The sequence below is a fragment of the Chenopodium album genome, chromosome 12 (genome assembly GCF_948465745.1).
Source record: "Chenopodium album chromosome 12, dcCheAlbu1.1, whole genome shotgun sequence".
Lineage (NCBI taxonomy): Eukaryota > Viridiplantae > Streptophyta > Magnoliopsida > Caryophyllales > Amaranthaceae > Chenopodium > Chenopodium album.
This window is the reverse complement of record NC_137845.1, coordinates 13,386,963-13,403,728: the sequence shown is the minus strand read 5'-3', so window position 1 is coordinate 13,403,728 and position 16,766 is coordinate 13,386,963. Positions and strand designations below refer to the sequence as shown.

Sequence of the window (16,766 nt, the reverse complement as noted above, 5' to 3'; positions counted from 1 at the left end):
ATGCATATATTTATATTTTTATGGACCATTATATGAGTGATTCAAAATTAGAGTTTCATTTAAAGTCACCACCACTTATCTGAATCAAACCATCAATTTTACCTAGAATTAAATGGTCTATATGAACAAAGGTAAAGTACACGTTGTATTAATAAAAAATAATAAAAAAAAATTATTGCACCAATTAACAAGTAACTTTGTAATAAACTTTCAACATAATATCATTTTGAGAAGTATATTGAATGTTTGTTTAGTCATAACTATAACAAACAACCTCTTTGGTGGGTGGTATAGCAATATAATTGTACTGGTGACACGGGTAGCGATATGAAATAGATTGGGTCAGATCTTGTCTTTTGGATTACCTTCAATATCGGCATATTACCCATATCGGCCTTCAATGCCGACCACATGGAGAGCTGCTTCCAACCACGTAGATACCCACCGCCCACTTGACACACTAGCTGCGTGGACCGACATGTGGCACCAGTTTGGGGACCGACACGTAGATACTCAAGCATAATTCACTTTTAAGGTATAATTTTCTTTATCTAAACCTCTATTTAGAATTCTCTTCAATCTTCTTTCTTACTCATATCATTCTGCTACCCAGTTGGACGATAAATCTTTATCGACCTCATATACAAGTTAGCGGAGCTCACTTGAAACATCGATGAAATTTAACAAAAATTTTTTTTAAAAAAATACATATTTTAAGAACACTAGTTTAATTTACAATTTCTCAAGCTAAATTACATACAAATTCATTATCATTCTCTAGTCTCTACGCTTGCTGTCATGAAACCGTCTACCGAAGGTGGCCGAAAGAATAGCAAAACCCTTAAACTAATACCTTGATTTAGTATGCTTGATGATTGCAAACTGTACTTAAACGCGTAAAGCAGTGATTTTAGACAAATAAAAATCAAAATCAAAATCAAAATCAAAACCAAAAACCTCATTGAGTATTCATACCATAAATCCTGTAATAAAGCAAGTACACTAAACCCCAAAAAGAACATACCACTCACCCAAAAAATCAAAAATACAATCCCAAATTATAAAGAACACCCCAGAAAAATAAATAAACAAAAACTTTTACTCTTTATTAGACCCACCTTAAACCCCACCCAAAAAAAACCCAGCCATAAATTGAAACATACCCAATAAATTTTTTCAAAAATCCCAAGAAAATGACTAAAATGGGTACCAAAATTTCAATCTTACAACCCCAAATTCTCTCATCTCTTCTCTTTTTCTCTCTCTTCCCCTGTTTTTCCTCTGCTTCAAATGACTACACAAAATTGGTATACAAAGGATGTGCAGACCAAAAATTTCCAGACCCATCTCAATCATACACTCAATCTCTAAAAACCCTTTTCAATTCACTCATTCCTCAATCAGAAAAATCCAATTTCAGCAAAACAACAGCAGGAGATGGCACAGAATCCGCCATTTTTGGGCTATACCAATGCAGGGGAGACTTAAATTCAGTTGATTGTTACAATTGTGTAAGCCAATTCCCAAAATTAGCAAGTAAATACTGTGGTGGTAGCTCAATTGCAGTAAGAATTCAGCTAATTGGGTGTTACATGAGATATGAAATTGTTGGGTTTAGGCAAGTATCAAGCACTGAATTGCTGTATAAATACTGCAAGAAAGGCAATATCGGAAGCGGTGTCGGATTCGAAGGGAGGAGGGATAGCGCGTTTGAGGAGGTGGAAAGTGGGGTGGTCAACGGTGGTGGGTTTAAGGCGGCGAGTTATGAGTCAGTGTATGTGTTGGGTCAATGTGAAGGTGATTTGGTTGGGAGTGAATGTGGAGAGTGTGTGAAAACAGGGTTAGAAAGAGTGAAAGCAGAGTGTGGTGATGCTGTTTCTGGTCAAGTGTATTTGAATCAGTGTTATATCAGTTATACCTACTATCCTAATGGGGTGGATGGCGAGAAGGCTTCTTCACCAGGTAACTTATTGTTCACTCCATCCAAAATAACCGACACAGTCAAACTTTGCGCACACGTGGATGCACTAGATTGAACTTATTGTTACTACTCCGTACTGTATTTATGTAGTTAAATTCTAAAAACTTTGACCAACTTTTTACAATCTGTACATAAGAAAAAACATTATCATACGCGAGCCTTCATGAGTAAGAACTAAGAAGATCTTAAAGAACGGATAGAGTTGATGATTCAATTTTTTTAAATAATGCATGTTTGAGCTGGGTGGGGGAGCGGGAGGAAAATACTTTAAGATGCAAAAAACGTGAAGAGCACAATCGTTGGTTCCAATTGTATACAAGTACTTGTCTTTGATATGGAGAAAGGAGGATCCATTACATCTATAGGATAATCTATCCATTGCAATAAATAATTATAGCCGTTGAGTATATCTTGGTGTCATAGCCTAATTTTGAGTATCTTTTTCTACTTTTAATTTCAGATATTTTTGTTGGGAAAATGGTTTTGAGTGGTTGATTAGGAATTAAGCAATCCCAAGATCTTGACTTTTTTTAATGTAATAGCCAATAAGCCATTTACAATTATGGCAGCCAAATTGTGAAATTAGCCAAATTGTGAAATTGGTTTTAAAGCCAATTTTGGTAAATAATTTCTCATAATTTTTGTCAAATATGGACTTTTAAGCCTATTAACGCTTCAAAAAAATAAAAAAATAAAATGGAGTAACACCTATAACAACGACGGAGTAAATTCTGTCACATAGTCTGATATAAAAGTTAGTGTTAGCATATACTACCTTGGTTTTTTTTTTTAGTTGGCACATTTTGACTTTAGCACTATTCACACACTTTCCTTTGACCGTGTTTTGTGATTTATACGTAATGAAAAATATAATTATACGAGGTCTTGTTAGATTCATCATGAATAAAAAAACAAAAAAAATTAATAATGGTAAAAGATGCTGCAACAATTAATATTTGATATTCAATTACACTAAGACTTAAGCCGATTTGAGTATGTTTTGTGATTGGCCGAAAAAAACCGACCTCTCACTTTTTTGTAGACTTATTTTTCTTTGATCTCAATTAATGTGCATAAATATTTTCAGGGACAAGGCACGGCACAGCAAAAACAGTGGCCATAGTGGTGGGAGGTACAGCTGCAGCAGGTTTTGTGGTTGTTATTCTGCTGTTTACCAAATCTGTGTTGAAGAAAAAATCTACCAAATATCATCATTATGGTGGCTGATCATATTAATATCTTTTTTTTTTTTTTTTTTTTTTTTTTTTTTTTTTGTGTATATAGATCATTAATTTTGTGGCCATAGTTGTCTTAGGACCTGTTTTGATTCATTGAACTAAGTTGAATTAAACTGAATTGTTTATGAGAGAAGGAAATAAGGAGTGAATTGATTAGAGCTGAACTGAACTAAAATTAAATTGAAGAGAACAAACGCTTAATAATTGTGCAAAACCAAAGTGGCTCAAGAGATGCATTAGCATAAAGTCAAAAACTGAGGGAGTATCTTTATACAATTATATGCAACCCAAAGGACCAGGCACAAGTAAGCATCACGCTTCACACATTCAAGCAGATAGGCACCCAAGAAGGTGCCTTCAAGAAAGCCGATGCAGTACGGCAGTGGTGATCAAGTAATGCTAATTAGAGGTACTCACACATTATTTCAATCATTCTTCCAAAAATGAAATCAAAATTTGACCACGAAGTTAACACACTAACAGATTATCAATTTGGCAATTAGTAAAGGCATTAGAAACAAAAAATAAAAACAATACAAGCGATAGTCACACACTGTTTGCTAACCTACCTCATCCTAGCCTAGAAAATGCTGAGAATACCAAAAAAACCAAGGAACTGGCATATGTTCTTTCTACACTCTTGTACTCCATAAATTGTAAAATTTGACATCATTCACAAGATATCCTAATCCTACCCTCCCAAAAAGAACATCCTCTCCCATGTGTCACCAGCGGTGAGAGCAACAGAAAAATGGTGCCTCACAGCCAAATAAGCTGAAACCAGTGGGACAATAAAGCAGCCGGACATACAGATCACGAGAGAATTGACCAGACCATCTCAATAGTAAGTACCATAATATGCTTGAGGAACAGCACCAGGTTGAGCTGGAGCTGGGGCTGGGGCTGCAGCGACTGGTGCCACATATGGTTGTTGAGGGTAAGCCTGCTAAGAAAACATCAATTCACATAGTTGAGATATGCTTGCTACACGTAGATATACAGCAGGGTTGAATAAAACAGCAAATATCTAATTCAGATTTTAGTCATTCATCATCAACAAAATTCTCTACTGGACATTACAAACTCTCGTATACCTGTGCTGGATAAGTTGATGGGTAGGCACCATATGAAGCAGTTTGAGGTGCCGTTGCAGGCACTGGTTGAGGGGCGTAGCTGTTACCATAGTATCCACTATATGCAGCCTAAAAAAAAAAAATTCAAAGAACCATATATTATGTATAAAAGAGCACTCATGTCTAGCTTAGCTTATGAGCAGAGACATACCTGTTGGGGGTAGGTAGAGTTATATGGTTGTCCTGCAGTCTGAGCAGCTTGTGGCCATGGTTGAGCTTGCGTTCCATAACCTGCTGCCCATTGAGTTTGAGCAGCTGCATATGTTGCTGGGGCTGTTGAGGGAACACCAGAGTATGATTTTGCAAGCTTTGCTTTGTCTGAAGTTAAAAAATCATCAGCATTACGCTTTCTTGACTCTGATGGTCTTCTGTGGCGCAAGAACAGCTTAGAATGCCGATCTTTAGCCTTCTTTAAGGATTTTACATCACCAAATAGATCCAGAAACTGCAGGTTCAAATACAAGATCAAATATTGACTGCGACTTAATTGAAATTTTGACATAGCCACAAAATCCAGTTCCAGAATAAACTCCATCAGGTCACCCAAACATAGAAATTCTTTTCATTCTGTATCTCCATAATTCGATAGTCTCAGTGGACATTGAAACTAAAAAAATTGAGAGCAGTATAGAGCATGAAGTTCCTAGTCTTCCTACTATAATGATTTGAGGATATGTGATGTACAAAATCTTAATCCTCGTCACCTCTTGGTAACTAAGGGGGCATACTATTTAGTGATTAACACACCTAAAAATATATTCAATTCCTTTTCAAATTAATAAGACCATCAATTAGCACATCTCATAGGCAGGAACCATCCCTTGTTATGTACATTATTATTGAAAAGTGGTACAAGCTGTCTGCAATCCAGTTTTTCTCCTTATCTAAGAGAGGACAACCTAGCAGAAGAGTGTACTTATTAAAGCACAGATTGATTCACACTATATATATATATATAAAAGCCTATCTGCACTCCAGCTATTCTCTTAATCTCCTTTTCAAAGAGAGGACAACCTTATTTTCTAGCACTAACAGGTAATTCTCCAATAATAACCCCCTAACAGATCACTGCGATGTACAATGGCTGCTAAGTCATTTCGCTCTTCAGATTCTTCAAGGCAAGAACGACCATAGATGGTTTGAGGGAGTGGCAAAAGAGGGTGGTATTAGTCAATTCTAATAATAGTTAACTCCAATTTTTTTTCTTTCTAATAATAATAAAAATAAAAATAAAAAATCTTAATATAATCAGAAAAGGGAGGTGGGGGAGGGGATTGGTAAGTGAGACAACAGGCAAACAGAAGTCTATATCTATACAATTACGGCTTGGTCACTCCAGCTAAAAATAGAAATAATGAAAAAAAACTCATTATCTTTCAGAAAATAATATAACTAGTAGTTACCTCCATATATATGCTTGATAATTCTTCTCTTTCAAGTATACTAGCAGCATCAGAACTATCAGGTGCTGGAGCCAGGTACTTATCAACCAAAGAATCCATAAAATCAATTTGTTTTGGGAGTGACTGGATAGATTCCAAATGTATTAATGCCTGCATGATGGAAACAACTTTCATAAGAATCCCTCTTTTCCTGTCTCAACTTCAGTCTGGACAGCAAGAATATCTCTTCTTTAAAAACAATTTATGGCATTTAAGACTGATGAGTTTATGAAATCTTTTTATATGTATCCTTATAGGTGTCTGAACAGCAGGATATTTCCAAACATCAATAAAATGTACCTCCAAAAGTGGCTTTGACAATTGGACATGATCAAGAGCTCCAACAAGAATATCTCGAGCTTTTTCTGCATTTCCATAAACCTACCAAATAAAGCAAGATAAAGACACTGTTAGCCCATTAAGAACTTTAAGATAGCACAGAGATTAGAACACGACACAGCATTACCTCATTGTGAATACCAAACAGCAACCTCGGAAAATAAATGAGATTAACAGGAAAGTTGCCCCACTAAGGTTCTAACAGAGTAGACATTGTCTCCAAATATGAGTTGAAATTTAAGGCTGCATGCAATTCTATATTTGATACTCCTCAACCACACTGTTGAGACTAGTGTGATGTTTTATTTTTATTCGATTCAGGGTTTACAATTTCTAGTAAATAAATATAGAAGATGCTGTTCAGAACTTCACGCAGATATACTCGTATTAACAATCACAATTAAGAATATGATGTCAGGTTAATGTTGATCTTCAGTAACATTACATATTTCTAGGAGCTTTTAGAATTATATGATTGTAACCTAATACGCTGATTATGATTGCCAACAATCTCATGAGTGATCACAATCCAAACTACCCAGCAAAAGAAATAATACATGTGCAACCATTTCAGGAAAACAAGAAATAGTCAACAAGCACCCAGAGCCAAAGTCAGATTGTTGGCAAACAGATGTGTATTTCACACGAAGCACAACACCTAAACAGTACATGTCATTCTACAGTACAAACAGATGCAAATCAAATTGTTGTTTATGACTACTACAACCAATTTGTTGAACCACAAGTCCTAAATACTCCCATATGGCCGTTAATAATAGAACCACAAAAGTAAGTAACATTGATACAAAATTAAGCCAGCACGAATTTTTAAGACAATGTGAAACCTACCAGATAAACAAATCGAGAATACTGAGCAAATAGCATTGGTAAGGATTGAGAATGTTCTTTTCCTTTCTCAATGGCAATAGCTTGTTCATATAATGAGAAAGCGTCTTCCATATTTCCCTGATGATTCGAAGAAATCAATGGTAAGAGAGCATCTATATAATGAGCAATGATTATAAGAATATAAGCTAAACACCTTCAAAAAAAAATATATACCAGCCTCCGCTCCATGTTGGCATGTTCAATGGTGGCCTCCAAAAGCCCAGGAGAGATCTCAGTGTGCACAAGATGATAGGCACCACGAGCTCCAGGAACATCACCACGTTGCTCTTTAATGCGAGCAGCAAAAAGGTGAATCTCAGGTTGCCTCTGAACAAATTAACACATTCCAAAAAAAAAAAAAAAAAAAAAAAAAAAAAAAAAAAAAAACACTTAACATCTATAAGTAAAAAAGCATCAATGATACTTCGTATAACTTACTCCTTAAAAAACAAGTCTATGGAACATTATTTGAATATATGACAAAAATTGGAATACAGAGATGAACTATAGATTAATTAATCAGCAAATCAAGCAAATTAAAGAAACAATAGAATCAGCCATTTATTCTCACTTTTCGAACAGTCTTTTACTTCACTCAAATTACAAAAGTATGACAGCTGTGATGCAGATCTAGCTTTTCATTTTAACTACTGATTTCAGTAAATATAAACATTGCATCTGACTAGACCTGTCCATTTTCGACCCGATCCACAAACCCGACCCGAACATGACCCGTTTTTGTGGGTCTTGAACAAAGTTTATTGACCCGTAACCCGTTTAAACCCGAATCCGTTTAACTATTAATTTGCAGGTCAAACCCAACCCGACTCATTAACCCGATTTTATGGGTTTTTTTTTTCATAAATACATTTATTTGAAAATTAATACATTAGTTTATTAATTAAGTTCGATTATTTGTCCACATGACATTCATTTCATCTCTTTCTCATTTATCTATCTTATATAAGTCTTGCTTAAATCCACACCAATCACCTCCTACACCAATTATCGACCCACACTAATTGCATCCGTGTAACCCACATCACCGTCATACTGTTGATTGACCGATACACTGATAATTGTCAAGAGATATTATAGTCCACATATATAATTCTATGGGTCTCTTCCTTAAATTTTGGGATGTATAAAAGTTTTATTTTTAAGTTTATTATCATTTTTTATTAGTTAGGAATTGATGTGCTTTGGTGAAATGGTGACGATTTAAATTATGTAGTATGTAATGGCTAAAAATAATATGGTGAAAATGTGTAATTAAAAAAAAAAAAAAAAAACAAACAAACAAAGTGAGTTTTAAAAATCAGAAATTCTTAAAAATAAGCCAAAAAAATTTAAATAAAAATTGTTCAAGAGCTGTTGACCCGAACCCCAAATTTTGGGTTAGGGTTGGGCACTTCTCGACCCATGACCGGAAATAACCCGTGACCCAAAGGGACCCGACTTGAACCCAACTCGACCGAACCGATTGACAGGATTATATCTGACACACTAACACATGAACTACCAGCTCACAACCCACACACAGCCTCCCTTTTTGTCTCCTGACATTATAAGCTCTGTATACCTACCTATCTTTTGACACTTAATATTACAGACAGAGCATTAAGAGTCATATCAATAAACCAAACTTATCTACAAGACCATGCTTGCATAAACGTCTGCGAATTGAGATAATCATCTATAAAGAGAGGACTTGTCCAAAAATTGGAATGATTATGAACTTCAAGGCTAAGTATGTATGATTAACATCAATACATGAATAAGCACTAGGCTATGCATAGGATTTAAACGAACAACCACAAACAAAATCTATTACCTTCACAAAAACTTGGGTAGCACGAGCAAGTGCATTATCAGCAAGATCAATGCTTCCACTTCCTTCCATAAACATTATGTATCGTATCCAAAACTCGGGATAATTAGCACATGCTACAAGGCATCTTTCATATAGCTTGAAGATCTGACTTGCAAAATAGCAACACATCAGACATTGCAACATACAACAAACATATCCAAAGTACAGACAATAAAAGGGAAAATATAGAATCAAGAAAGAGATGCGCATAAGGAATACTCCATTGGTGAGAATAAGGAGGCCCCTCAACATCAAAGGAGGGACCCTCCATGCCTGACAGATACATGGTTAGGACAAGAAGATACCTGCATTCATATAACATTGGAATTTTTTAAAAACACGAAATCTTATTAGACAACACATCATGAACCCAGAACATCGACTCACAATGAAGGTTTGAAGTACTTAGCCTTATAGAAACCATATCGAATGCCCAGGCTTTAGTCTCAGTACAATATCCCGTTTTAATAGTTGCTTCATCAACCGGTTTAGCCAAAAATGCATACGGTGCAGCAGATATTACTTAACTGTAAGTCAATATATAACAAGGAGGACAACTAAAGATCTAGTAAATTTAGGAAACAAGATATGATCACACAAAACAAATCCAGTTACCTTGTTGACATCCCCTTCTACTTCAATGAAATCCAGATAGTTATGCCAATTTTCTAGTTCTGCATCATTCAAGGGCCGTACATGAAAGTATGGCCTTCTAATAGCTGTTTCAAAACCAATGATCTTAGAATCGGCCTCCTTAGCTTTCTTATATATCTCTTCTCTAATTGCGATATACTTCTCCAACTCTTCAGCTTCAGTTAATCCAGAACTTACAGGTTTAGAAGATTCTTCCATTGCATCAGGATTAACATCCTTGTCAGATTCTTGAACATCAATATCTGAACTGGCAGTAGCGGCAGTAGCAGCAGCAGCAGCTGCTGCTTCTTCAGGAGTTCTAAGCTCTGCCAGAGGCCGGCTGCCAGCTAACTCCTTGAAACTGTGATTCAGAAAAGTAAACAAAAAGGCTTAATCATACAAGCAATTACTGCTAGAATTTTGCTTGAATACATGAAATAACATTACAATTTAACACAATCAAACTAGCCAGATTATAACGCACCACACATAACAGAGTCAAAAACTGATTCTTCTATGCACCAGTCACCAGGATTGTAATTCTGTTTATACAGCACTCTAGAGGATGACATAGTCTAGAAAAGCTTAATTTTAGAGGGGAGTACCCATGAAAAGCAAGATAGAAAGTTACAAACCACTCTGCTCAAATAAGTAAAGAAATAAGGTTTGCAGAAGCCTGTGAAAAGCAAGAAAGGAAGTTGCAAACCACTCTGCTCAAATAAGGATAGAAATAAGGTTTGCACAAGGCAAGGGGGTTTGGTGAATGTAAAGATAGCTATGGGAGGAGATGTGCCTATTTTCATGACTAGCCTGCATGCCTTAGGGTTTTAACCAAGCCCACTAGCTATGTTGGTAGTGCCACATATTTCGAAAGTGTGTCTCAAGTATGACCTACACCCAAATACCTACAACCACCATGCCTTATGTGCCCAAACTAAATTACTTTGACATGCTGGGCCATGTGGAGTTTTTGCAACAAAAAATTGGCCACATAGTCAGGCTTGAGTTGCCAGCACACATTCCTTTCATGTGCCCATGTCGTGCCTCGGCCACATGCCTTCTTTAAATCACAAACATAAATCCCCCAGCTTTGATTGCACAAAGAGACTAGCAGCAACAAACAAGGGTTCACATGTATACACAGATTGAAAAAATCTACTTGCTGTCCCTTGCGCCCAAAATTTTAAGAAAAGGAAGTGATTGTTTACAAAGTTTTTAGTAAATCTAGTTTGCCCCAATAATGCCCTTGTCAAAGTTTTTTTTCTCATACATTTTTATTCATTTAGTTATACAATTGGAGCAAATAACTACGTAATTCAACAACTTAATAAAAATTAGGGCCTATTTGTTTCATGTTATTTTATCTTATATCAAATAAAAATAAGTATTTTTTAAAAATTTCAGACAAAATTTTGAGTACTTTATATAATTAAAGATAAGTAACGATAAAATAATATAAGTTCGGACAAAAATCAAATAAACCAAACAAAGCCTGAGTAGATATTTGGCAAGTGGAGAACTTGCTTTCAATATATGAATGGATTGCTAGTTCATAGTCTTTGTAATAAATGGAGGTAAGTGACTTGTGTGGTGTCTTGCAGCCATTTGTTCACTTTCAAGCACTAATACATCAAATCTGGCAGGAAACATATAGCCAGCTATCCATGTACCGAAAGCTTTCATTTCTCAATTTTCTAACCCGGGTTCAAGAAATCTCACAGATCATTACAAGTTTACAACAAAAACAGCCTACAGAATAGAACTTGGAGAAGATAAAGCCTCAAAGTTCACTGAGCAAACCAATCATATCTTTCCAAATAAAAAAAATCACTAGCTTAAAATTTATAATTGTCGAGTGAAACAAACACAGGAACTAACCTTGTAAAATAGCGATCTAACTGTTGATTGGGATTCTCCAATATCCTCGTATATATTGATGCAAGATGTGCCCATTGCTGCTGTGTATATTCATATTCTATATACTTATCCCAAAGAGGGTAAGATAGGTAATCTGTTCCAACATATGCCAATGCTCGCTCGAACAGCCTACAACAAAAAGGAGAGCATGATGGGCATATAAACTTAAAATAAAGAAAACCACTGTCTACAAAAGTCTATGTATTGGGAAAACAGCCCAAATGTTTAGGACGATGATGAAAGCACATAAGACCACAGGACACTTCCAAAGAGCTCAAATATGCTGAATTTACCTTCCTGTAAAAAAACTACTTCTCTGATATGGAGGTCATCTTATCTTAGCCATTTAATGCACGAGATCTCCCCAGCAGCATCTTGAAAATTGATGCTCCTCAAATAGTCAAAGTTAACAAGAACGATATTTTTTAACTAATTGGATTACAAGATGACAGGAAATGTATTTGGGAGGGAGATCCAGGGCATAAGAGAACATATTAAGAAGCAAAACACACTGCTATGAGTTTGCAAGTCAGAACAATAAAGATCTGAGGTGAAACTCCCAAAACCTTTCCACCATACACGTAAGAGTTTGCTGTCGCAGCCACACCAAAATGGGGTTAGAGAGCAGAAAGGACCATGTCCACAATCAGAAATCCAAGCACTCAAGAGGGCCTATGCAATGACACGAACCACTAAATGGGAAATTACCTTCTAACAGTGTCAGGGTCTCCATATGTCGTAATTGTGAACGCACAATAATGCAGCCAGATATCAACAGAATATGTCACCCCTTGAACGGCTCGTTCGTACACCTCCACGACTTTATTAATATCTCCAAATCGCGCTTCATGATCAGCATACTTCTTCCAATAACCATAACACAAGGGAAACTCTGCAAGAAAAGCATCATATACTTTTCTAATTTTTAAGATATTATCCTGCAGATTAAAACCAGAAGGCAATGTTAATATATAAGTCAAAACTATCTAATTATGGAGCAACCACATTCTGTATGAATATATATCATACATCAAACACTAACAAGAATAAAAAAAATGGGGTACTGATAGGCTGATGGCAATACAACATGGACTTGCTGCTAAAGAAATGCCCCTTTAACCCCTTGCACTTAAACTAACCCAATGTGCAAAAGATGTCTAAACAACTTAGCTCTCAATCTTTGAATATCACATTGCTATCATGGAAATACGCTTTTAAGATGTAACCAATGCATATACTAAAACGTGTACTAACACTCTATCTTTCATCAGCAAATTAAAGATTTCCTAGCAATATCCATGATAGAGAAGCCTACAACAGAAGAATGAGATAATATGCTAGAGACCTTGCCATCAATAACAGTCTACAAGCTTCACTTATGCCAATCCCCTTCTTTTAGAAAGATTTTTTCTCAAATATATCTATCTGGATACAGAAAAAATTTGATCCAGTCCCCTTGATTATAAAAACATGCTTTCTTACTACTCTATGTACCACTCAATTGTAACTTGTATACAGGTTTTCAAGTTATGCCATGAACAACAGAGAGCAACATGATACATTCAACTGATTTTATTTTTTTTTTTTTTTGGATGAAAGAAAGACATTACAAAAAAAAAAACCCATACAAATCCACTGAGAAATGCAACATATAATACCTGTGCCACCCTTTCTGTTTCTTCAATTAATGACGTCCATACATTGAAATCTAAAGAATTGGTTTTGACTATGCTCCATAAACGTTCTTCTTCAGCAGATAAAGCTAGAACAAAAATAAAGAGTAGCTCATTAGCCAATCGCAAAAAGGAAAAAGGAAAACAAAATAAGCTACTCTGTGCAACAGAAAAACCAAGATATTTATAGTACAACAGCAGCATGATCCAATCTTCCAAATCATTGACTTTATTAGTGTTTGCAAATAACTTCATAGAAATGAATAGGCAACTTCCTGAATTGACACATAAATAAGCTGCGAAACATTTCCTCAACAAGAGAATGCTGAAATTAAAAAACCTACCTGAACCATCCTCAAACTGTTGTTCAACTGTTGTTGCTTGCACATCATGGGAGCCAGCAGCATTTCCATTTGAAAGACCATCAACCACCCCATTAGCACTTGCATCATAAACAGCCGCCTGGTTCGGTTCCATGGAAGTGCTTTCACCTGCTACAGAAGTCGGGTTCCCATCTTCTCCAATAGAAGGCTTCGAAGTTGGATCAATTTCTGAATTCATAGCATCTGAATTAGCACTTGCCTCCACTAAACCTTCAGCGCTCATAGGGATCGCAGCATCATCAGGAGCACTTAACTTGACATCCATAGGATCACTGGAAGGATAAATATTCGTCGTATCACTCATAACAGTTGGTGGTTGAGCAACAACTGCTTCACTGTCACCCATGCTTGATATTAGAAGAAGTCAACTTAAGTTGTACTGCAAGGACAACAAAAACATCCTTCGTTTACACCAATAATACAGACATCAGCATCTAACCATGTAAATGTCAAAGTCGAACAATGGGTCAAAATCATCAACTAAATCTAATGTATATAGAATATGCAGTCAGGCTCATCCCCGAGTCAGGGCAGGAAGGAGAAATTTATAGTTTTCATATATCTGTCCTAACTTACAATCAAAGGGTTCTTAACACATTAACAACCATTAAATTGAACTCAGTAATCATATTAAATTCTTTGCGCTTAAGAATATGAATAATAACACAAATTCTGGCCATAGTCTTTCAATTATCGTACCCAATAGTTCAATAATCCACCTTAGAAAAACTCTAATTGAATTTAATCAACAATTAACACTAGCTAGTGAAATATGTACTTTTATGATTAGATAATTAAAAAAAATACCAATAGTTCAATAATCCACGAACCCTAAATCAAATACACTGACAATTAACAACGATTAACACTAGGTTGTGAAGTTAATATTCGATAATTAAAAATATTAATCCACATTAAAAACAACAAAATTTCTGGCTATAATCTTCCAAATATCGTAACCAATAGTTTAATAATCCACTTTAGAAAAACGCTAAATTGAATTAAATCAACAAGTAACACTAGATAGTGAAATAGTGAAATACTTCGTAGATATTTATGATAAACAATAATTATTTTAAAAAATTACCAATAGTTCAACAATCCAAGAACCCTAAATCAACTACACTGACAATTAACACTAGATTGTGAAGTTATCGATGATTAAAAAGCGCGAAAAAATTCACAATAGTTCAATAATCAATACACTTTTAAAAAACCCTAAATAGACTATACTGAGAATTAAAGCAACGAAAGTATGAAACTAAACCCTAGATGGTGAAATCGATTATCAATGATTAATAGAAACTGACCTCAGAAGCTGTTTGGGTGGAGGAGAGAAAGCTCGGAAGCGCCGCTTCAATGGAGAATTGAGAGTATGGTAGATTCCAGAACACAATGAAGAGAAAACGTTAGCTGTTCTGTATTTTCTGTGCGAATTGTCGAACGGCTGCTCAATGTACTATTTAGGTTTTATCTGACTAAAGTTCGTAAACTAAGCTAGGAATGGCATGTGCGGTGTAATTAGAAGTGTAGTACATATCTTAAAGACTTAAAACAGAAAATATAATGAACCCGTAAAACAGAAAATATTCACGAAAATAATCTTATGTTAGGAATGTTTGACTCACCCCATCGGTCTTAGTTTGACGGGTAGTGGGGCGGGGGTGGGGATAAAATCATACCCGTCATAGGTGATGAGGTGGGGGTGGATTTGTACTCGCCCCATCCTCACTTCAGACCCGCCTCGCCTCACCCCCACTTCATGGTTCATACCCACCCCGCCCAACTTCGTATCCGCCCCATATCCATAGTTCAATAATCCACCTTAAAAAAACTCTAAATTGAATTTAATCAACAATTAACACTAGATAGTGAAATATGTACATTTATGATTAGATGATTAAAAAAAATACCAATAGTTCAATATATACTTTTTTTTTTTTAGTATTCTAAATAAAAATGAGTTTTTCTATACAGTGCCCCTAAGGTATTGACTTTTCCAAGCTGTGCCCACCCATTTTCAAAATTCCACACTGTACCCCCCAATGTACCTTTAGTGTCTAAGTTGTAGCCTGTCGTTAAGTTGCCGTCTGCCAATTTCGTTTGTCTTATATATCCAAGCTTTTAGACGTTGCATTTTGGTTATTTTTTGTGGGAAAATTCCCCCCCCCCAGAAGAACAGTACTCTCATTCCTCTATAAATAACCTTTTTAATCCCTATTTTTAGGATTAGGTTTTACTTTAATTTTTGGATTCTCCACATAGGAAGCTTGTTCTCCATTATTCACCATGTCAAGTTCTCGATCGTCCTTTCAATCGAAATCCAATTGCGCACTGGTGTTTTTGCCTCCACGTTGCAGTTGCAAGCCCCCTAAACTTGCAAAGATAAAGCTGTCAACAACCAATCGCAACCTAGGGAAAGTTTCTTTCGGTGCAATGACTGTGGATTCTTCAAATAGTTTGATGAAGGTGATATACAAGGGCCGGAGAGTTTGTAGACCTGTGATGTAGCATATGTGCACGAGAAAGTAATTGAGATGATAAGTTACATTAAGGATGTAGTTAAGATAGGTCTTGTCATGTGTGTTGTGTTATTTGTGATCATCATGATAAAAATAGGATAAATTATTTTATGAAGTAGTGAAAGTGTTCTTTTAATTGGCAAAAAAATTCTAAGTTATCTTGTATTTGCCAGATTTGAAGTTATCATGAATGTAGTTAAATTATGTTATTTATGAAAAATTTATCTTTCACTGTGATTTGTTTACTATGCGCATAATAACAAGCGTTTATACCATCACGTATTTTGCATAAAACCAAAATATATACGGGGGAAGCAGGAGTACATAATTATCCATAAGATAAGATATGGTGGGCTGAGTTTCAGCATTGTTTGACACCCTAAAAATTTACACTTTTAACAAAATTAACCATGTTCATACATACAAAAAATTACCCTCCTTCAAAATAAGTGCATAATATTCAATCCAAAAAAATACATCCCATTCATAGAATTTTACATAAAATAACCCCAAGTACTGCATAGTAGTGACAAAATACTTCTGAAACTCTAAAATCAGAGCATGGGCAACCTGTTTAATATTTTTCTTCACTTTGGGCTAATGTATTTCTCCTCTGCTTGGGAAGTTGCAGGATCAATGGTTGGGGGAGGTTGAGTAGAAGCTTCTCCTTGGGAAGCTTGTTGTCTGGTTCTAGTCCTGGGAAAAGGTTGGCTTGTAGAGACTGTAGCAGCAACTTGTGGCACA

At 35.7% G+C, this 16,766-nt stretch overlaps 2 protein-coding genes across 4 annotated transcripts; one reads left to right on the top strand and one right to left on the bottom strand.

Moving 5' to 3' along the window:
- Positions 1-1,140: 1,140 nt before the first annotated feature.
- On the top strand, positions 1,141-3,598 carry LOC145570373 (plasmodesmata-located protein 2-like). The gene is made up of 2 exons (XM_081629430.1): positions 1,141-1,962; positions 3,069-3,598. The coding sequence occupies exons 1-2, from the start codon at positions 1,194-1,196 to the stop codon at positions 3,206-3,208; spliced, it is 909 nt and encodes a 302-aa protein (XP_081485556.1). The 5' UTR covers positions 1,141-1,193; the 3' UTR covers positions 3,209-3,598.
- Positions 3,599-3,629: 31 nt separating this feature from the next.
- LOC145570372 (pre-mRNA-processing factor 39-1-like) lies at positions 3,630-15,024 on the bottom strand. Of its 3 annotated transcripts, none has more exons than XM_081629428.1 (14): positions 14,811-15,024; positions 13,462-13,901; positions 13,103-13,206; positions 12,153-12,382; positions 11,406-11,573; positions 9,510-9,888; positions 8,856-8,999; positions 7,196-7,348; positions 6,983-7,099; positions 6,095-6,175; positions 5,756-5,905; positions 4,504-4,797; positions 4,314-4,421; positions 3,630-4,165 (listed from the first exon to the last, which is right to left on the bottom strand). In XM_081629428.1, the coding sequence occupies exons 2-14, from the start codon at positions 13,844-13,846 to the stop codon at positions 4,058-4,060; spliced, it is 2,421 nt and encodes an 806-aa protein (XP_081485554.1). In that variant the 5' UTR covers positions 13,847-13,901; positions 14,811-15,024; the 3' UTR covers positions 3,630-4,057. The 3 variants fall into 3 exon arrangements, with proteins under 3 accessions (XP_081485554.1, XP_081485553.1, XP_081485555.1); XM_081629427.1 differs by having other exon boundaries at positions 13,462-13,879; XM_081629429.1 differs by having other exon boundaries at positions 3,630-4,162; positions 13,462-13,879.
- Positions 15,025-16,766: the final 1,742 nt, after the last annotated feature.